This window comes from Sitophilus oryzae, unplaced genomic scaffold (assembly GCF_002938485.1).
Source record: "Sitophilus oryzae breed Bouriz unplaced genomic scaffold, Soryzae_2.0 scaffold_1494_pilon_pilon, whole genome shotgun sequence".
Lineage (NCBI taxonomy): Eukaryota > Metazoa > Arthropoda > Insecta > Coleoptera > Curculionidae > Sitophilus > Sitophilus oryzae.
The window spans coordinates 3,537,271-3,560,559 of record NW_022146163.1 but is presented as its reverse complement, the minus strand read 5'-3'; the positions used below and the strand labels follow the sequence as shown (position 1 = coordinate 3,560,559).

The following is a 23,289-nucleotide window of genomic DNA, read 5'->3' as shown; positions in this document are numbered from 1 at the left end:
GTTGGTCCTCTTGTTAAAATTGATGGGATAATGGACCGTTTCTTGTACAAAGACATATTGGAGAATAATATGCTGCCTCATGCTGATGAAGAAATGCCACTCAGATGGTTGTTCCAGCAAGACAATGATCCCAAGCACAAATCTCGGTTTGTTCAAAATTGATTAAATGAACATAATGTTCCACTAATGGATTGGCCCTTACAGTCTCCGGATCTTAACCCCATAGAAAATTTATGGGACCATTTGGATAGCAAAATTCGAAGCCATTCTATTTCAAATAAAAATGAATTATGGGAAGTGCTAAAAACTGAATGGGCGGCCATTTCCAGTAAAGATTGTACGAGATTGATCGATTCGATGCCACGAAGATGTAGAGAAGTAATTAATTCAAAGGGATATTCTACAAATATTAGTAACTTTTATATTATCTTGAATTTTAATAAACATTCTTCTTAAGTTTCCATACTTTTGACCAAGAAAATATTCATAATTTTTTATATACTTTTTGATAGCTGTAATTTTTTATTTAAATGTATTAGGTTTTGTAGGAAATTATTTGTAGGTCACGATTATATAAGTCGTTTTATTTCATATTTTAATTTCTCAGCATAAATGACAAATTAAAAAAGTTTCCATACTTTTGGCCACCACTGTATGTATTTTCTTTTTTAGCCGACCATACCGACAGGTATGGTAGGCTATTAATATCGGCAAAAAAAAGTTTTTTTAATTTCACTCAAAATGAATTATTTGGGTCATAAATGACCTAAATACAAAATATTTTCATGGTGTCTGTTTGTGTCTCCGTCTGTACGTCTGTCTGTAACACGATAACTCAAAAACCGCTAAACCGGTTTTAACCAAATTTGGCACAAAAATACTGTGGCACCCGATAATCTGGCTCTTAGTTTTTGGTGGGGGTGAGTTGTTGGTAAGGGGGTATTGGAGGGGGTTAAAAATTTAAAAAATCGTAACTCCAAAATTACAGTAGCTAGCGAACGCGGTTTTCAATTTAAGATTAGGTAGTTTGTCAGGAAAAGCCTGGGCTGCGGATCCAGAACTCAAATGGTTGGAACCAATTTTGAAAGACCAGTTTCCGAAAAGGGCTGATGAGCCTGAAGATTGCAATAGGACGCGTGATGACTGCCAGAACGACGAGGGTTGCTGCTGTCTTGACGATGAGAATTTGGTCACTATATGAGTAGGAGTGCTACAATTTTCGCTTCGCTTTTTTTTGTATGCATTTTCCAGATGGAAAATTGCCAGTTATTCAGTTGACGCTTTAGGAAATGTTAGCTGAAATGTTAGCAGTCTTATGACTATTAGTATTACTATTTTTAAGTTATCTTTAGAGGCTTAATTTGTTTAACGACAATCATAATATTTATATATTATTTTTTATTATAATTTTTGTCCACTGGAGACAAACTATTATTTGTCCAATGTTTTTTTTTGTTTATATGTCAAACTATTTGCTATTGTTGAATAATATCCAGTAGTTTAAAACAATATATTTTTCAACATTTTTGAGCTTTTACTTATTCCGGTATAGTATATAGCAAGCGAGCAGTAGATTTTTGCTTTTTCTGAAAAATATGTAAAATGGACAAAATTCGATTAGAAAGTCTGCTCCTCAAATATTCAACTGGTACATCGTTTTAGACAACCGTTTTGATAATAATAAAAAATAATACAAGTGTATGTTTTATTTATACCACCAATTTCAAAATATCCACTTTTCCATTACAAAAAATTTGATAACTAGGCACATTTCTACGGTAATCGCAAAACAATTTCCGATGCACGTAATCCACTTCAAGTGACAAGCAATGGCGACAGCGCTGCCAGATGTGATGGATTTATGAGATGAATGTTAATTTAATATTGACAAACAATATATTTATTATATCATTTTTTAAAGATTTTTACCTTTTATTTTTAATTTAATAACTAATATTTTAGTAATTAATTGATTTGTTTGTTTTATAGCTTATTTTACTTATGACATATTGGCAAAAACTAGTCCATTATGAAGATTATTCTAAGCGTTATTATGGGTTATTTATTTATTTATTGATGTACATCTTGCAATACCATAAGTATCAAACAAATAATCACAGAATTTAATAAAAACTAACGTAGAAATAACTTTGAAAGTGGTATAATATGCTTATCAATCAAATTTACTTCTCTAACTGCAGTCAAGGGTAATAAAGGACCTTTATTGTCACGTTCTCGTTCATAATACTTTATCAGGTATGGTACAAGCTCTTTGCTTCGACTGTTTAAATGCTTTGGCATATTTTCAAACACACAATTTCAAAAAATGCAATACAAAACTCGAAAATTTAGTTCTTAAAAGAACTGTTTGTGCTTGAAAGTACAATTTTTAAAAAAGACTATGAAAATAGGCAAAAAAAACGAGAATTACAAAGATTCAACAACAACACGATATTGTAGAAAATAATGACTGACATTAGGATAATTGTCAAGTAATAAACGACAACGTTGCTGAACACGGCGCAATGTGACCAATATAGCGAGAATAAAATTCGCAGAATAAAAGATAAAATAACATAAATAAATATAAATATAAAATAATATAAAATAAAAACATAAAATATCTGTTACAATCATTATTTGCTCTGTACAGAAATTATAAAAACTGTTCGGTATCTTAAATTATATAACAAATTTAAACATTTTTGCCAAAATTTAATTTAGTCAGTTTTATAGGCTTTATAGTGTCAATGTCGATATGATTGATGACGTGCATCGGAAAATGTTTTGCGATTACCGTATGTATTTTTTATCTTAATTACGAAAAATACATTACATTGGTGCACTAACAGGCAACACTGTCTTAAATTTAATGACATGACTAAAACCGGCAAACTTGGTAACTTAAATAAATTTAGTTAATTACGGCGCTTGACTGAAATATTCCGTCATTCCATGGAACGACTGAGATCCACAGTCAAAGGATGTATCAGTCGAATGTTATATTGTTTGCCGGCAATACTTGAATTGACTAGGCATTTGGAAGGAAATAACGAGATTCTCTGTAGTATTTTGGAAAATATTTTAATTTATTAGTTTAACACATTTGTAGTTTAATGAAGTATGCTATAATAAAATTATTAACTATAATATGTATTTTTAAGTAATAAATTAAGATTTCCTAACAAGAAAGAATGATATATTCGTTTTTGTCTTAACAGTGAATCTACGGAATAAAATACCGACTGTCTTGTTAGATTACCGTCAAAAGTTAATTGCTAGTTACTACAGACCACGCAACGCTGATAAACATTTATTTAATGCATGTAATTTGTACTGAAGCACTTGTCTACTTCTCTTGTTTGCTTACTGGCTTAATGTATACTGTTTTTAAGTGATCTTAGTTAGTCTACCTCAGAGGCACAAAGGTTGTTGTTCAATTCAAGAACAATTTGTAGACATAATTTTATTGTCAGATCTGTTTTAAATAAAACGCTGTTGGCTTTAAAATTTCGCAAGGATAACGGTTTCGGTAGTAGGTATTTTCTTTGAAATATACATGCTTAACTCAAAAACTGTTATTAAATAGTTAGACCCATTTTTCTTACCCTTGGATTCTTTTCTTACCCTTGGATATACAAAAAGAAATTAAAGAAAAAACAAGGAGATATATTTTTTTTATTATTTTATTTCAAATTAAGAAAAAATTATTTTCCTACTTTCTGTATATCGCCATCTAATTTTATTTTACATAAAATGCCGTTTATTTATTTAGAAAGTCTATTATATACCGGATGCGTCTCAAAAGTGGCTCTCCCATATAACTTTTTTACTTTTTCAGATAAAATAAACAATATTTGGTATGTTAGTATATGACATAAATTAGGATTGGCTGACGTATACAATTGTTTTTGGCCACTTCCTGTTTCACCGGAAATGACTACAACTTTTGATTTTTAAATAGCACGGTCGGTATTTTTTTACTTTATTCGATAGAAAATGACACTCGATGATGACATTTTGATCATATGTTAACTTTTGACATTTTCGCTTAAAACAAAATTGTATTTTAAGTTTCAATTTGGAGTGCCATGGCTGTTAAAAACACTAATTTTTAATCAAGGAGCCTTGGAAAAAAAGATTTGATCGTCTAATGTTTTTAGTGTATTGTCCTGATCGGTTCAAAGATGCCCAAATCGTATTTTTAATATATAAATATTAGAATAAAGTAAAAAAAATACCGATGGTGTCATTTAAAAATCAAAAGTCGTATTCATTTCTGGTGAAACCGGGGGTTAAGATCATAATCATAACAGTAGACAAACGATCATAAAAGTAAACAACAATTTAAGGGTCAAAATTTGAATTGAAGAAAGTGGTAGCAAAGAAAAAACAGTAACAAAACTTAACTACGGATGTTTCTTATAGTCTAATTAGTAATTATATACCTATTGGATCTTTTTTTATTAGTTTGAATTAATAATTATTAGTCTTTTTATTTGTTAATCATACACAATAATTTTATATCAATTATAATGCTAACATTGAGGAAGTCGGACATTTTGATAATGATTGAGTAAATATGTCATACTGATTGGATAGGATATTAATACAGTGAGATTAATAGCATAATGATGAAGTGCGTATCATATGAATAATGCAGTTTACATATCTTTATATGGGCTAGATTTAATTGGATATGAATGTCATTATCCATATTAACTTCCTCCTGACAAATTATAGATTTTCTAATTTTATTATACTGCTTTTTTTATTATAATAACGGAATTCCATATTTGTAATAATACTGAAATAACAAAGAAACCTGGATTTATATCGATTATACCCATATTCCACTGCTCCTAATATTACAGATATATTAATGTGTGTGTAACATTTACACATAAATATTTATTTTATTATCTGTTTAGAAAATTATTAGTTATTAAATTTTTAATAATTTCTATTTTCCCTCACATTGAACAATTAGGAAATATTTCGTTTATTTGTACTAAATCCAAAAACGAATACATTTTTAATGAACTAATATAGCGCCATTAGGGACTTAATGAAGATGAAAGTAATTTAAAAATTAAATTAATAATTCTTAGAGGGTCTAGTAGATTTTTTCTGGATATAGATGTATATTCTAGAAGAAATCTAGTCAAATGATATAAATAAATCAAAATTAAAATAATTGGACTTAGTGTGTTTTGCTTGTAAACCGACGAAATATTAAGCATACTTTATAAGGCACAATTTTTTATGTATCGTATGATGAAAAAAAAAATAGCGTAAACACGGCTGGGAAAGGACAATCGATGATAATTTTGGCGAGGTCAATCTCTAGACGTCATTTAGTAGAAATTGACATAAATTGTCAGAAATTAATACTAATTATTGAAAGATTAAAAAAGGATAGACGTTTCCAGACACACAAATCTCTCCCCAATAATTTTTTTTCTCGAATTTTAAATTATACTATTTAATATTGAAAAGCGTTTTTACTCAATATAAAAATACGAATAAATTACAACCTTCTTAAGGCCAACTGGCAGTAAGAGCCCTTAACAAATAAAGAAGAGTACGGACCAAGAAAATGCCGTTTAGGGCTTGGCCTCGCCAAAATTATTATCGATTGCCATTCCCCAGCCGTCTTTGACGTCGTTTTTTTTCGATCGTATGGTATAATTTCTTTTAATAAAAATATATGTTTTTGATATACAGGGTGAGTCATAAATAAGTGCAAATATTTTTAGGGGCTCGTATGTATTATTTATTTATATTTCGATCTCAGAAACACTTTGAAAAAACTTTGTGTTGTTAAAATGTTAATTGTAGTTACTTATTAGATCCTCCTGTATTGACGCCAGGCTGCGCCGCTGTTAAAAAAACATAATATCTTCATAATATGGCAAGATAGGTAGTAGATTAAATTTACAAGAAAGAAAATCCAGGAAAAGATACAGTGGTTCTCAAATTTTAACCAAAAAAATATTTTTTCTTAAATTTATTAGGGTGTACCAAAAAAAATCTTTTTAGTTAGCCTGAAAATATCGTTTAGGTTAGGTTAGGTTAGGTTAGGTTGAAGTTGAACTTTACCCAATAACTTTCAAACGAGTCAGTTAAATGAAAATTTATATCAGACGTTTTTTGAAGAGAAGACCGTTCAATTTACTACAAGGCTATGTATTGATTTTTAAAAACGCAATAAAATTAAAAAAAAAAAGAATTTGTTCCCCATGTTATTTAAATGGGAAATAGAAAATCACGATGAGGCACCTCTTAATATTAATATTAAAAGCTCAAACTTTACCAGACTTTTTTTTCATCATCCTGAACGATAATTCCATTGTTACTAAGAAAAAAATATTATTTTTTTTGACGTACCCTGCTATGTTTGGGAAACTTAAAAAACATAGTTTAGCAATAAAAATAAAAAATCGGATAAAACAGTATTATTTTCTTTATAGGGTGACCGCTTGAAACCCCCCGACTTCCCCACGTGTCGCGACCTGAAGGACCTCTGCGACGGAGTAGGTCTGGCGGCCATCGTGGCCTACTACTGCCCCGACGAGCTCCATTGGGCGGAAATAAGGGTGTCGCCGGTACCGTCGGTCCAGGACAGCCTGCACAACCTCAGGCTGGTCAGGGATTTTTGCCAGCGGTGTTTGCCCGCCTTCATTTTCCACCTCCAGCCCGAGGATGTTACTTATTTAAGAGAGTAAGTGTATTTTTTGTTGAGAAATCTATTCGATTTATTTACTACCAGAGCCTTTGTTCTTGAAATAAGAAAAAAATTAAAGGTATATGCTAAAGTCGCGATGTTATTTTCGAACAGTTATTTAGAAGTAACAGTTTGTAGGAGTTGTCACTTCCAAAATATAACAGCTTTGAAAATAACAGCTGAAAGCAATTGATCGTGTCGCGCCACGAGTCTGGCAAAATACCCTATTTGCTAGTTAGCGAATCGCCATTACTGTTATTCACCGTTGATTGAAAGAATTGGGAAGATACGCAACCTAATGGGCGAATTCGCGACAAGGCTGATTTGATTTCCCGTTACGTCTTAAGGGCTGTACGATGGAGACACCAATCGTTCCTCGGCCAACGCATAAAACACTTATTTTCTCTACTTCGGCCAGCGAAGGCATATCGAAGACGGTGTGGACCTGAATGCGACAGTGTTGCGATATTAAAATGTGTAATATCTGTAATATGTTTGACGAAAATATCTTTGGATGAAAAATCCGCGTTTATGTATTGAACATTTTTTCGTGTTAAACATAGAATAAAGAACAAAATAAAAATTCTTTTACTGTACTGAATATGTCGTATGATCGAAAAAAGTAGTTTAGTTGGCTTGAAAATGACGATTATTGACATTTACCATAATATTTTACATATGAAATAACAGCGATCTTCATTTTCAAGCCAACTCTGACGCCGTTCTTTGTTTAATCATATTATATTAAATTGTTTAATGATAGAAAATCCGTATTATTAACGTACTGTACCCAAAATCCGTAAAAATCTACGGATTAATTAATAGTTCTGGCAACACTGTCTCCGGCAACCACTCTGTCGACTGAAAGCAGAACTACGGTACAGTATTCTTTATCCGCTGCGCTGTAAACGACTATAAGCGCGCAGCGGCGCAGAGCTAAACTAAATCTCGGACAGGCTGATGGTAACGCCTGCTGCATCTCGGACAGGTTTTGTGCCACAAAACCGCTCATAAGGTTGCGCGTCTTCTTATTTCTTCAATCAACGATATTACTATTATTTCAAAAGCATAGCCAATAATAGTCTAGCAGTTTCTGTTATGGAATTGAAACTTTTGTGGGTTCCTGATATACTGATTTTTTTTTATTTTTTTTTCTGCTTAATTATTCATAACTAAATAGAAAATTACAGAGAGCTAATGAGCGTATTTAATACAATATACATTTATTTTAAGCTGTTATTTTTAATTTTGTCTAATTCTTCTATACAGGGTGAGTCTTAAATAATTGCTAATATTGTTAGGGGTGGTATATTTCGATCCCAGAAACAGGTCTGACTTTTTTTTTGCGAAAAAATAAATAAAAAAGATTGATTTTTAAAAATGTTTAGTAAAAAAACATAATATCTTGATAATTTGGCAACATAGGTGGTAGATTAAAAAATTATTTAATTATTAATTAAATAATTACATGATTACAAAAGAGAAAACACCGAATAATCCAGTGGTTCTCAAAAATTAAGCAAAAAACGTTTTTTTTTATTTTCAAACTAAAATAACCCGGTTATTTTGGACCTATTTGAGAGACGGTAGAGGAAAAATAATGTTTCTTTTATCGAGATCTACCAGCCGTGAAAATATTTGCACTTATTTGAATTTTAGACTCGCCCTGTATCTATAAGGTCTGTCGAAGGTCTGTGAAAAGTAGAAAACACAATTTACCTGTGAGTTAAAATGACAGACTTGTGGTGGTCTGTAATCGTGTATTTGGCTACGTGTTTAGACAACAACTGACACTGTTGTGGCTGTCATTTTATTAATATTGTCGGACATCTGTCATTTTAACTGATAGGTAAATTAAGGAGGTAAAGGAGCCAATGAGAGGATACTTAACAAGCTACGGGCTCATTGGACAGACTATTTTTATATTGTCTGCTAGAATATTATACCAGGATTCTGTATTAAGTAGAAAAATTTCATAAAAGTCATATCTAGCAAAAAAGATGAACTTTGAATATACAAATTACATAATTTTAATTTTATACTTTCCTGATACTAAAAGGAAGCAGTTTTTAGGTCATTCATCATCATCGTCATTCTCAACTTATTCAACCATTCACAATTATGGTGTACCCTCCCTCACATGTTTAGATACTCTCTTTGTAGTTGGGCCCATTGTTGTCTATAGTTGGCTATGTGGGCCCAAGTTATCCCTGCTAATTTCCTAATATCATGGTCCCACTCAGGTTTGGTCTTCTTCTAGGTCTCTTAATTCCTCGTGGGTACCATGCTGTAATTTTTGTGGTCCATCTGTTGTCCGTCCTTCTTGCCAGGTGTCCTGTCCATTGCCACTTGATAAATTTGAATCAGTGGATGACATCTATTACTTGGATCTTTTGTCCACTTTATTCTTTTACGGTCTCTCTTGGTTATTCCCAGCATATTTCGTTCCATTGAGCGTTGTGCGTGTAGAGATCCCGAGCTGTGTTTTAGTTGTCCCCAATATATTTATTCTTCTACTATTTCCAGTTTTGTGTTATTAGAATGTCTTTTGTGTTGTTGTACACTAGTTTTTGTTACATTATTTTTGAGACCTACTTTATTGTTGGCTGTATTTAGTTCGTTAATTTATGCTTGTAGTTTTTCAGGGCTATTGACAATTAGGACTTAACCCAGGTCCAGTCCAGTTGACGGAAAATTTCTTCTAGTGTTGCTGTATACAGCTTTGGTGATATCGCGTCTCCCTGTCGTACTCCTTTGCCAGTTGGGAACTTTAGAGTTGTTCTATACAGGGTTGTTCACCACATACGACACGGAGTATTGTAGCTAAACGATTAGATTTTTACAAATTGTAAGTTTTGGGTTCGTTGAAGGACTATTAGAGCTATAATTTAAAAATATCTTTACAAGATACAGAGGGTCCTAAATAAATAAAAAATATCAAAGTTGTATTTTTTTAAATGGAACACCCTGTATATTATTGTATTTTTAGTTTCTACGATTAAAATAAAGGCAAATTTGATTAAGGTTTATTACACTTAAACCTTACCGTTTTTGAAATATTTTCAATTTTGTGAAATTGCAGTATAAATTTTAAGTCAGTTGAAATAGTTTTCTTTTTGCATTTGTATGCAAAAAGAAAACTATTTAAATCTTTATAAAAGAGTATACCATTAATTAAATATAGCACCAGTATTTCCGCCCAAATACTAATTAATTACATACTTAATTGTGTTCGTTAATAAATTATTCTAAATAAATTTGGATTTGAATCAGAAATCAATATAATAATAAGTTATGAAAATGAACGTCTCAGTTATAAATAATCATTTTTCAAAAAATGAAATATCGTTTTTAAGGTGTTAGTTTTTTTACTACACTGTCTAATACACATACATAATTCAGTTTTTTAGTATTTGGAGCAATTATTATTAATCAACGCAAACAGTCAATTAATATACATAGTTTGAATACTGGAATCATATTCTTTAACAAATATTTAAACAGTTTTTTTTTAATTTTTTAATGAAACAAACGAACTATATCGACAATATTAGTATCTGTACTCTTTAAAAATTTGGTACATCTTTAAAAATAATCTAAAATGTCAGTATTCCATGGGTATATTGATAAATGAGTTCTAAATTACAAGAAAATGCATTTTCTACGGAAACTTGAAGAGATAGGTAAAGAATGGTGTAATACAATTTGATAGACAATTAAATTGTGCATTTGATTCTCATAAAATATACAGGGTGTTCCATTTAAATTAAACAAGTTATTGCCGTTTAAAGCTAATAATTATTTAAAATAAATGTTTAGACACTCTGTATAAGGTAGTAAAATTTTTATTATTGCAACACAATAACTGATCAATAAATAAACTTCAGTAAATATTTAGTATTAAAAACTTTGATACCCTCGGAGAAATGAAGCCTTAAAATTTATACTGCAATTTCACAAAATTGAAAATATTTCAAAAACGGTAAGGTTTAAGTGTAATATAACTTAATCAAATTTACCTTTATTTTAATCGTAGAAACTAAAAATGTAATAATATACAGGCTGTTCCATTTAAAAAAATACAACTTTGATATTTTTTATTTATTTGGGACACTCTGTAGCTTGCAAAAATATTTTTAAATTGTAGCTCTAATTTCCTTCAACGAACCCAAAACCTACAATTTGTAGAAATCTAATCGTTTAACTACAATATTCCGTGTCGTATGTGGTGAACAACCCTGTATATATTATTACTCTTACAATTTTTAGTTAATGGCGTCTAAAGATTGACCTCGCCAAAATGATCATCGATTGTCATTCTCCAGCCGTCTTTGGCGTCGTTTTTTTACCATACAGTACTAGTCTTGTTTTAATGGTGAATTGGTATTTTATTTTGTCCAATAAGAGAATAATTGATTTAGACAGACATCACTCTAAAAACGACAGAATAATTATCGTTACTGTCATAATTATATTCTTTCGCTGTACAAATTATACATACCGTATGATACGATATTATTTTTGCTTTTTAATTTTAAATCCAATATAACATCCATTAAATAATTATATTATAATCTGCCCAATTACCATGCATAATTTAATGCCGTGCATATGAATATTAATATCGTTATTTATTTTCAGGTCTATGAAATTAAATTTAGTTGTTTTCTTGGCCGATTTGTTTAATGTTATGGAAATCCATCCTGCCAGTTGCGTCCGTGATAAAATTAGCAGCGGTAAGTAAAACAGTTCGACAATAAGCCTCTGACAAGTTACGCTTCTTCGTTACTTTATGTTGTTTATTTTTGCTTCTGTTTTTTTTTGGTTATATTGCTTTTTAACTGAAACCATACGCTGTAGTTGGGAGGAAATGGGTATACAAGACGATTTTTCTGACATGACGGTCATAAAAAGCTACCTATGACTGGCCAATAGAAAAACGGTATGCGCATGGCTACGGCTTGGTAAAAAACGAGAAACTCCACCAGTCAGGTTGGTTGAATCAGGGATGTCATGATTTGATAAAAAATAGTCTTACAACGTCCAGTGACAGATTTTTGACAAAAAAATAAATGAAGTTGAAACTTAAAAATGGAAACAAAACAAGAACTCTTAAGGTCTTAACCTAAATGTAAACTGACGCATATGAATTTTTCTTCTTCCTCAAGCACGAGTCAAGGGTGCATATGCTTGCGTGGTCTTAGATACAGAGGCTATTAAACCATGGACCATAATACATAATTTTCAGAAAATTAAATTAACTTTTGTAATTTTCACTTCATTATATACAGGGTGGTCCGTACTGTATTCCGGAAACTTCGGTAACATATTCTGCAGATAAAAACAAGTAAAAAAGTTTGTATAAACATATGTCCTAAAATGCTTAGTTTCTGAGATACAGGGTGTAGAAGTTTCATTTTTATTTCGATTTTTTCCAAATAATTTCTGAAGTAACGTCAATATTTGGATGAAAATTGGCGTCTGGGAGTTTTTTGGCATAAGAAATTTGATTTTGATGTTAATATTGTTACGTTTTTCGTCGGTTCCGTGTGGATAGAAAGTCACAATTTATTTAAACACTATTTATTTAACACTAATTAACAAAAACAATAACGATAAAAGACTTATAGAACTATTTACAAACGATTTATAACTAATTTATAACTAATTTATTTTTGAATTTTAGCGCGTCAACTGCACTGGTATATTTATAACTGCCCTCTCTAGGCCACTGCCGCCGGCTTTTATACCGACAGGTAAAAGAAATCTAGAATAGTCCAAAGATCGTTAGGCGCATAGAGAAGGTTTTCGAATGTTCTCGTATGTACTAGTCCATTCTAGTGGGTCTCGATTCTTCTCGAACGAATGAATCATTGCGGTGTCTATGCGATGTTAAGGTCATCCGAGGGCGGGCCATATTGTGAGGTTAGGTCGAGTCCACACCGGCTCGCAACACTGCCCCTTCTTAGGCACATGCTCGTCCCGAGATGTATACGGTGAATGAAGGTATTTGCAAAGCTGGCCCCTGGTACATTGCGAAGTCTGGTAGAAATAGCAGTCTACAGTTTTCTCTCCCGATCTCAGCTTTGGGTTGTAGCAGCAAACGAGGATCTCGATTCCCGTAAATCTGAACAAGACTTCAATCATGTTCCGGATTGTACGCCAACTCAAACCATCGAGTCCACACGCCAGCTTCGGAATGGCTAATCGTGCAATGTTGTTGTTTAGCAGGGCTTCTCTCAGTTCAATCAGGGTCTTCCATAGATTGAGATAAGTCGGCTTACTCGGGGACCATTCCTTGGTGACCAGGTAGAAGATGTGCCTTGCTTGACCATGTGCATTGTCGGTTAGCCTCAAGACGCTTCCAACCTCTGGATCCTGTCGGCGTAGTTCTCCGACACGCCCAAACTTCTCATTGAACGTCGCAGCGATTCCTCTGGACATCCGCAAATCTCGAGCCACACAATGAGCGAGCGAATAATCAGGAGGCACGGAAAAGAGGTCTCGTTGATCTTCTTTGGTTACACCATAGCGAGCCTTCTCACTGCTGTTGTATCGGGCCATGAAATCGTCAAAGGACATCTCCGAATCAGGGGGATCAAAGCTGCAGGTTCTCACGGTCCCAGCACGATCTTCTATTTCGCCTTGGTAGGGGCTCAAACGGTTGAAATGGACTACCCTCGGTTTTCCTTTTGGCAATTTTCTGATACGGTATACGACGTCATTAATTCTATCCATGACTTCGTATGGCCCTTCCCACGAGGATTGTAGCTTCGGAGATAACCCACGACGTCTCTGCGGGTTATATAGCCACACCAACTTCCCTGGTTGGTATCCTCCATGCTCAGCTTGAATGTCGTAGTGTTCCTTCATTCGGTCACTAGCACTTTGAATATTTAGGCGGACTCTCTGATGAATGTCGTCCATCCTTTGACGTAGTGTGTGGACATAATCTTCTCCGGCGACTTCTTCTCCCGGTCGGCAACCAAATTTCAGATCACAGGGTAGGCGCACTTCCCGTCCCATAACGATGCTGGCTGGAGTTTGCCCTGTAGATTCTTGGACGGATGAACGGTAGGCCAACAGGAACAGGTGAAGAAATTTGTCCCAGTCTCTTTGGTGGTCAGAGACTACTTTGGCCAGATAACGGTTGATAGTTCTGTTCATGCGTTCAACCATCCCATCGGATTGTGGATGTAGAGCAGTCGTCCTGGTCTTGCGGATGTTCAGGACTTCACAGACGCCTTGGAACAGATTGGACTCAAAGTTTCTTCCCTGATCTGAATGAAGCTCCATGGGAACACCAAACCTGCAGATCCATTCTTTAACAAGGGCATCAGCAATCGTGGACGCTTCTTGATTTGGCAACGCGTAGGCCTCGACCCATTTGCTGAAGTAATCCATTACTACCACAATGTATTTGTTGCCATCGTTCGTCTCCGGGAAAGGACCAGCCACGTCGATCGCTATTCGTTCGAAGGGACTACCAACATTGTACTGGCGCATAGGGGCTTTACCACGCTTTTGTGGCCCATTAATGGCTGCGCAAATGTCACATTTCTTACACCAGGCCCTCACATCTTCTTTGCAGTTCACCCAGTAGAACCGTTCACGCAGCTTGCCAAGTGTCTTGGTAACACCAAGATGTCCTCCGCTGGTTCCATTGTGAACTTCCTCCAAGACTTCTGGGACCCTCTTCTTTGGAATGACGATCTGCCTCTCTTCTTGTCCCTCCGGTCTCTCGATCACACGGCGAAGTAGTCCGTTATCTATTACCAAGGAATTCTACTGGGCCCAGTACGACTTTACGTTCGGCGAATATCTGCAAACTTCTTCCCACGTTGGTCTTTGGCCTGTGTTTTTCCAGTTAATTACTAAACCTAATTCTGGGTCACTGGTTTGGTCATTTGCAAGATCTTCGGGTTGCCAACTATCATTAACCACAGTTGTTCTTAGGAGTTTCACTTCTTTCTCTTCTGCTCGGGAACAATGCTTACAGTCCTTAGCGCAAGGTCTTCTGGAAAGTGCGTCGGCATTTCGATGGATTGCCCCAGCTCGATGTTCTGTGTCGAAGTCAAATTCTTGTAATCGTTCAATCCATCTAGCTACCTGCCCTTCAGGATTCTTAAACTGCAACAGCCATTTCAAAGCAGCATGGTCTGTTCTTAACAAGAACTTTCTTCCATAGAGATACTTGTAGAAGTGTTCCACTGCTTTAACTACTGCTAGTAATTCTCGTCTGGTTACACAGTAGTTCCTTTCCGGTTTTGACAAGGTCTTACTAAAATAACCAATGACTTTTTCTTGACCATCCTGGATCTGAGACAGAACAGCGCCTACCCAACATTGCTAGCGTCGGTATCCAATATAAAGTTTCCGTTGCCAAGAGGATAGCTAAGTATGGGCGCACTAGTCAGGGCCTTCAATCTTCGGAATGCCTCGTCAGAATCTGAGTCCCAAGAGAAACGCCTTTCGTCTTCGGTAAGTCTGGTCAATGGTTTTGCGATGGTGGCGTAACCTTGTACATAGCGGCGATAGTATGTGCATAGTCCCAAAAAGCTTCGTAGTTCATGTTTGTCTTTGGGTATCGGCCACTCTTCCACTGTCTTGGTCTTCTGTGGATCTACCGCAACTCCCTGGGAGGAGACTACATGGCCCAAGTAGTGTGTACCTTTTCTTGACACAGATGACATTTCTTGGGGCTAAGTTTCAAACCAGAGCTCCCTAGTCGCTTGAAAACTTCTTCCAAATTCTTCAGATGATCGTCAAAGGATTTCCCAACCACTATGATGTCATCCAGGTACACGAAACAGGTAGTCCAGGATAGTCCCTTTAACACAGACTCCATTAGTCTCTTAAAGGTAGCTGGCGCGTTGCACAATCCAAAAGGCATGACAGTAAATTGCCACAGTCCGGAGCCCACCGAGAACGCTGTTTCCTCTCTGTCTTGGCGCCATGTCGACTTGCCAATATCTTCAGATCCAAAGTAGAGAATATCGTCGACCCCGCCAGCGTGTCTAGAGTATCGTCTATCCTCGGCAGGGGATAGCTATCCTTCTTTGTAACATTATTGAGCTGCCGATAATCAACACAGAACGTGGTGGTACCGTCTTTCTTCTTTACTAGTACTACCGGCGATGTCCACGGGCTGTTAGATGGTTCGATGACACCCTCTTCTTTCATTTCTCGAAGGATTTTTTCAGCTTCTTCAAGTTTGGTAGCGGAAGTCTTCTCGGATTTTGTTTGATTGGTCGTGCATCTCCGGTATCAATTTTGTGTTGTACTAAATTGGTACGACCTCTCTGTCCTGCTTCTCCTTTATCAAACACATCTTGATACTTGATTATCAGGTTTCTCAATTTTCTTCTATTTTCGGGAGATAATCCTTTAACGTTTACTAACTCCTTCACCATTTTGTCCGGAATTTTTGAAGTCGAAACTTTGGAGGCTTCCACGCTTCGAACGACTGAGGAGACCGAACAACAGTACCCTAAGAGGGTTCCCTTCTTCAAGGATACAGAATAATAATTCGTGTTCATTACTCTCACCGGTACAGTTTTCTTCGCTCGTAGCAGGGCTTTTCCAACAGCGATCCCTCGTCCTATTTCGCTGTCATGGTTCCTTGGCTCCAACAGAATAATACTCCCATTATTCATTTTACCTTCTAGGCAACCATCCAAAAATATCTCACAGCGCTCAGGGATCGAAACATCTTCTGCTACCACCACGCGAAGCGTCTCCTCACATTTTCGATGCAGAACCACTTCTTCTTCATTTATTTTCAAAATTCCTTGTTTGAGGTTTAGCTCAAAACCTCTAGTGGTCATGATGTCCATTCCGAGAATAAGTTCATCTTCGATGTCTGCTACTAACACTCGATGATTAAAACAGGTGCTTCCGATAACAAAATTAAGATCTACCTCTCCATGGATGAGAGCGGAGCTTCCTGTAGCTGTACGTAGTCGCCATTGTGTTGTTTTAATCCTTTTTGATGTTTTAAGGATATCCGCCTGATGATCGTTTTGGTCGCACCCGTATCCAAAAGCATGGTTCGTAACTCTCCATCCACGAAACCATCCACAAAAAATGCTGTTGAACTTGTGTTGTAGCGATGCGACTTGAGCAGTTTTCGTTGGAACCTGTTGGGTACTGCTCGATATGTGTCCCTTTGATTCGACACTTGGCGAAACCGGGTCCACGTCCTTTTCTTTACAGTGACTTCTTACGTGTCCTGCCTGGCCGCAATTCTAGCAACAAGTCGGTCCTTTCTTGCCCATGTACTCCTCCATGACTTTCCGCACAATGCTTTCCACGGATTCGTCGGAACATTGGTTGACCGCCCGTACTCTCACTAGAGACCGAGAACTTTGTTTCGCGGCCTCAAATTCTAGGGCACGTGCTAAAGCATCCACCAAGTGCGTTGGGTGGGCTAGGAGAAGTGCTTGTCTTGTCTCGTTATCACGTAAGCCGTCGGAGAATGCCTGTACTGCCAACCGCTCCATAACATTCTCTGGCGTAGCAGGGTACGCAAGGCGAACGAGGCGGGCTACGCCGGCTTCAAACTCCTGCAGAGACTCATTTGACTTTTGAATGCGATTTTTTAGCTGGGAATGATAGACATGTTCCAAATGAGCTTGGCCGTACCTCATTTCTAAATGTCGTACCAATTGCTGATAATATCCCTGTTCCGATGGTGACAATGTCTGCAGGATATCAGTCGCATCTCCTCGCAGTGCGACAGTCAAAGCGGTAGCCTTTTCAGCGATTGTCCATCCGTTCGCTCTCGCAGCGGCCTCAAACTGGCAAAAATAATTGGCCCAAGCGGTTTTTCCGTCAAACTGTGGAGGCTTAATAACTGACTTTGAGATATACTTATTTTCGACTAGTTTCGGCACCTCCGATGTTTCTTGACATTTTGGTGAATTTGACTTCGCTATTTCTTCTCTTAAAATTTCGATTTTTCTATTTACATCTTCCTCAATCTCTGTTATTTTGTCTTGTGTATTTGTTATCTTTTCTTCTAAATTAAGTATTTTGTTATTAAAGCTGGCCTGTATGTCTTTAGAATTTTCTGCGATCCTATCTTCTAAAATATTAATTAAATCCTGGGAATTTTTCATCATTTTATCTTCTAAATTATTCAAATTGCCGTTTAAATTGTCTTGCAATTCCCGGGAATTTTTCGTAATTTTATCTTCTAATTTTTGTAAGGACGAGTCAAGGTCACCTTCCAACTCAAAGCAAAATGTTTCAGGATCCTCACCTTCCTCCACCAAAACGTCTCTCAGTCTGGCTTGCAAAATGCTTTTTTTCCATCTGTCTCGCACTCTCTCTCTTCCAATATGCATTTCAGTTCGGACACTTTCAAGTCTTTCAACAATTTTTTCAGAGCCATGGTCAGTCTTTTTATTCTTCTAGTCTATCACACACGCCACACTTGACACCAATTGTTACGTTTTTCGTCGGTTCCGTGTGGATAGAAAGTCACAATTTATTTAAACACTATTTATTTAACACTAATTAACAAAAACAATAACGATAAAAGACTTATAGAACTATTTACAAACGATTTATAACTAAGAATTTATTTTTGAATTTTAGCGCGTCAACTGCACTGGTATATTTATAACTGCCCTCTCTAGGCCACTGCCGCCGGCTTTTATACCGACAGGTAAAAGAAATCTAGAATAGTCCAAAGATCGTTAGGCGCATAGAGAAGGTTTTCGAATGTTCTCGTATGTACTAGTCCATTCTAGTGGGTCTCGATTCTTCTCGAACGAATGAATCATTGCGGTGTCTATGCGATGTTAAGGTCATCCGAGGGCGGGCCATATTGTGAGGTTAGGTCGAGTCCACACCGGCTCGCAACAATATGACTCCTACTTGTAGAGGGCGCCAACTACATATTTTTAACTGATTTCAAGAGTAATAACTTTTTGTTCGTGCCTGTATAAAACTATGGAGTAAAAAAAATTACGACATTTTTTACATAAAAAAGGTCTCTTAATCGCTACTAGTAATGGTTCTCGAGATATTTGGAATCGAAATTATCAATACCTGTCATCATTGACATAACTTAAACATGTTGACTAAATAATTATTAGACTGAACATAAATTTGAAATGTTTTGTGCCAAAAGTTCAACAGAATCGTTATCTTTTGGAAGAAAAATTTATGATTAATTCAAAAAAAATAAAAAGTTCCCAAATTTATCATTTCAGTCAAATAACTATCTACTCAACATGTTTATTTTTTGTCAATAATAACATGTATTGACTATTTCAATTCCAAATATCTTGAGAACTGTTGCCCGTAGCTATTTTTACCAACAGATATTTTTTACGTAAGAAGTCACGGAAATGTATATTTTTTCACTTAGCGGTTTCATACAGGTACGGACAAAAAGTTATTTCTCTTCAAAACACATGTAGGTGGAGCCCCCTACAAATAGGAGTAATATTGACATCAAAATCAAATTTATCATGCCAAAAAACTTCCAGACACCAATTTTCATCCAAATATTGACGTTACTTCGGAAAAAATTTGGAAAAAATCGAAATAAAAGTGAAACTTCTACACCCTGTATCTCCGAAACTAAACATTTTAGGGCATACATTTATACGAATTTTTTTACTTATTTTTATCTGCCGAAGTTTCCGGAATATAGTTCGGACCACCCCGAATTTTGATCCGGCAATTTTGAATTGTCCAAATATTGGCTATAACATGTAATTATTCACTAAATTCAATTCTCACAAACACCAATCGACCCTCTCACTACTATATCTTCTGAAAATTATCACTGATCATCAAAATTTCGCTAAATTCAGACCCCCGAACTGTCAGCCATCGCTGTCAACACAATACTATCACGGTCACTGACAGAACTACAGAACGGCAATCCATTTTTCAATTTTGAATTATGTTACTATGAATTTTTGATACAGAAACAAATGTAATTTGTTATTATACAAAAATATTAATCATCTGAAACTACATCAATGATGCTTTCATATCTTAAAAAATGGATTATATTAATTATGTGTTTATATCAAGCTGTAAATAAACAAATACTAGAAAACGGTATGTTTACATTTTGCTTATACCGGGTGCGTCTCAAAAGTGACTCACCCCTATAACTTTTTTATTTTTTCAGATAAAACAACGAGATATGGTATGTTAGTATATGACATAAATCTGGATTGATTGACATATTCAGTTGTTTTCAGTCACTTCCAGTTTCACCGGAAATTACTACAACTTTTAATTTTTAAATGGCACTCTCGGTATTTTTTTACTTTATTCGATAGAAAATGACACTCTGAATAGAATGACATATCATATGTCAACTTTTGACATTTTCGCATATGGTTTATTTGACTTTGTAACCTGCGGTTCATAACGAAAATTTGACTCGAAATACCAAGTGTGTGGTATTAAATTATTCGTAAAAAAATGATTTTTCCAAATATGCTAATGGGCCACCATCGTTCCATTTGAAAAAATTGAGATATGATTAAAAATACGATTTGGGCATCTTTTAACCGGCCTGGACAAGACACTAAAAACATTAGACGATCAAATCTATTTTTCCAAGGCTCCTTGATTAAAAATTATGAAATGTTTTTAACACAGCCATGGCACTCTAGATTGAAATTTAAAATGCAATTTTTTTTGAGCGAATATGTTAAAAGTTGACATATGATATGTCATTCGATTCAGAATGTCATTTTCTATCGAATAAAGTAAAAAAATACCGAGGGTGCCATTTAAAAATCAAAAGTTGTAGTCATTTCCGGTGAAACAGGAAGTGACCGAAAACAATAATACGTCAATCAATCCTAATTTATGTCATATACTAACATACCAAATCTTGTTTTTTTATCTGAAAAAATAAAGCCTGAGCCACTTTTGAGACGCACCCGGTATAGTTGGCTCAAAACAATACCTATAATGTAGTTTCCTATACCTGTCATAATAAAGACAATAAAGTTTGTGACACCAAAAGACACAAGAGTCGACACTAGAAAATATCCAGCCCCATATACGAGTATGTCATTTAATTTTAAAATTTCAAAATAATCAGCTCCTTCCAAAAATACATTAAGCTATTACTTACTGGTATAGCTCTAAGGCTGTAAGGTATTTCAAAGTAAAACAAAGAAGTAATTTACCATGTTTAACATTTAAATATAACGTTTTGCTTGTACAGTTGTCTACAAGTTGACGAACATGTGTTACACTTCTCACTGTGCGTGCGCTTTGTTCTGAATAATTTTAGAAGAAACACCATTATGATCGTAAAGGAATGCAATTAAGACGTTAAGAAACATTGTGTTTGAGTTTCATTCAAAAATTTCTTTACAGCTAAAAAATTATATTTTTTTACTTTATCCCCTATTTTTAAGTATATTAGTATTTCTTGAATAAGGCAAGTCACACATATAAAAAAGGGAAGATTGGGATTGATACAGCGGATTTTATTTCGCATATCTTATATACATATTATAAGTCTTAAAGGTCCTAAACATCAAAACGTGTTTCTATGGTAATATCATTTAGATTTCATTCTTTGATAGATGGTTATCATTAATTTTGATTAACGTCATATTTTTGTTGTTGTTAAAGTATCACATTTTCCGATAACTATTATCATATCACCCTTTCCGTAGCATTGAACTAAACAAATTTTGTACTTCCTAACACTCTAAAACAGCACAAAATGAGATGTTAATTAAAATTCTATCAATAACAAGAAAATACTTGAATCGAAATGTTACTGAAAATCTAGAGATTAAATGACAGCAACTGTGAAATCGATTGGTTTTAATCATAAGAGACCATTCGGTCAATCTGTCATTCGTAACGCAATATTAACAAAAAACGCTCATTTCACTTCAGTTAGTTTCATTATACCATCCTGTAAACTTTATCTACGTGGTCTGTATTTTAATGATTGCGACAGAGATATGTATAAATGACCGGTTGACAGACAGAGAGACAAAATAAAAAGCGGCATACAGTGTTGCTACTTGTTTTGGAAAATGTGTGTGGCAAAAAATAAACTATTTTAAAACCTTTCGTGTAGACTACTGAAATGAAGATAATATATCTAATCTCTATGTAATCTATTACATTTGTAGTAAAATGAGTAACTAATTGTGAAAAATATGTTCCAGCCCTAGAAGCAACATTTTTCGTAAAAGCTGTTTGAAATTTTGATGCAAAAACTGGCAATACCGCATAGAAGAGATATTGTATCAACCCAACTTTTATCTCTTTTTAATACATTTGATTTTTTATTAAGCTGTCAACATCACTGTCTTACACGTTAAAATCCTGACAATGCTTTTACGTTGACCCGATCGGTATGTTATAAAAGTAAATTTTTAGGAATTAGGACGATAGAAATAGATAACAGAAAACGAGAATCGCTGACCGGCTGTGACCTATCGTCCTCGGCTCGCACATTTGCATATACCCCATTTTCCGCCACAACTTATAACTACAGCGTATGGATTTTCAGTTTTTAGCTTGTTACCTGCCCCACAACATCGCGATTATCCCTTATTTGTTCATGTAGGGCTTAAAACACGTTACAATTACCAATAGGGTGTTTTTAGAATAAATGTCTGTGAATACTTATTTACAGTTTTAGTTGGAATTATAGGAAAATCATGATCAAAATGATATTTATTGTGCTTTTGTGTACACATTTTTAATGTTGTGTTTTATAAGTGTTTTAAGGCCTACTACGTGACGTTCACAAGGTATTTTTATTATCTTTTTTAATACAATGTAATTTGGTTAATTTTGACACCACAGATATTCGTTTAGTGCTAACTAAATTTCTTTAAAAATAAACTGCTACTTAAAGCAATAGTTTTATTATAATAACAGTTGTAATATTTGCACCACTCTACTTTGCTAGAGGTTCCTCAAAACATATTAGTTATGATTCTAGGTTATAAAGTAAGGGAGGGTATAATTTATCCATATCGGTCAGTGATCGTTGTGTAGAATTTCCAAACTTATTGTTTTGTTTTTTGTTTTTATTTTGTTTCATAAAATAAACATGTTACATCTTCTAACTAATAGTTTTAAAAATATGTATACTTTTCAGAGTTCAAATTATAATCTAATAACCAATGACTAAAGAATACAAGGACAAATAATACCCCAGACCTAATTGTTACCAGTTGACACCAAAGCTATTTGGCCGGTGCCTGCCAGAGGCTTAATATAAAAAATGCAGAATGAATTAAAAATTGCAATTTTAATTATTGTTTCGCCAATATTTTTTATAATTATTATTCGATCGTTTTAATTTTATTTTTTACATATCTGCTTTTATAATAAAATGGATTATTCAATTTTTTAACTCACAAATTAGTTTGTAAATTGTAAACTGTTATGAATTATTAGAATTATTTAGTTATGAATAATCTTACTATTTAAATTTTTGATAAAAGTTAGTTATGCTATCTATTTAAAGGAAAAAGTATTAAAGCACAGGTACAAAACTAGTATGAACTATTATGCTAATATGTAGCACATAATAT

At 34.5% G+C, this 23,289-nt stretch overlaps 1 protein-coding gene across 9 annotated transcripts in view; it reads left to right on the top strand.

Annotated features, from left to right (window-relative positions):
• LOC115877511 (patronin) overlaps positions 1-23,289 on the top strand; it is a 210,518-nt gene that overhangs the window by 89,314 nt on the left and 97,915 nt on the right. For all 9 annotated transcript variants that reach the window (XM_030893722.1, XM_030893719.1, XM_030893720.1 and 6 more), the window contains 2 exons: positions 6,474-6,724; positions 11,369-11,463. In XM_030893722.1, coding sequence (XP_030749582.1) covers positions 6,474-6,724; positions 11,369-11,463 — 346 coding nt within the window. The remainder of the gene's footprint in view (positions 1-6,473; positions 6,725-11,368; positions 11,464-23,289) is intronic.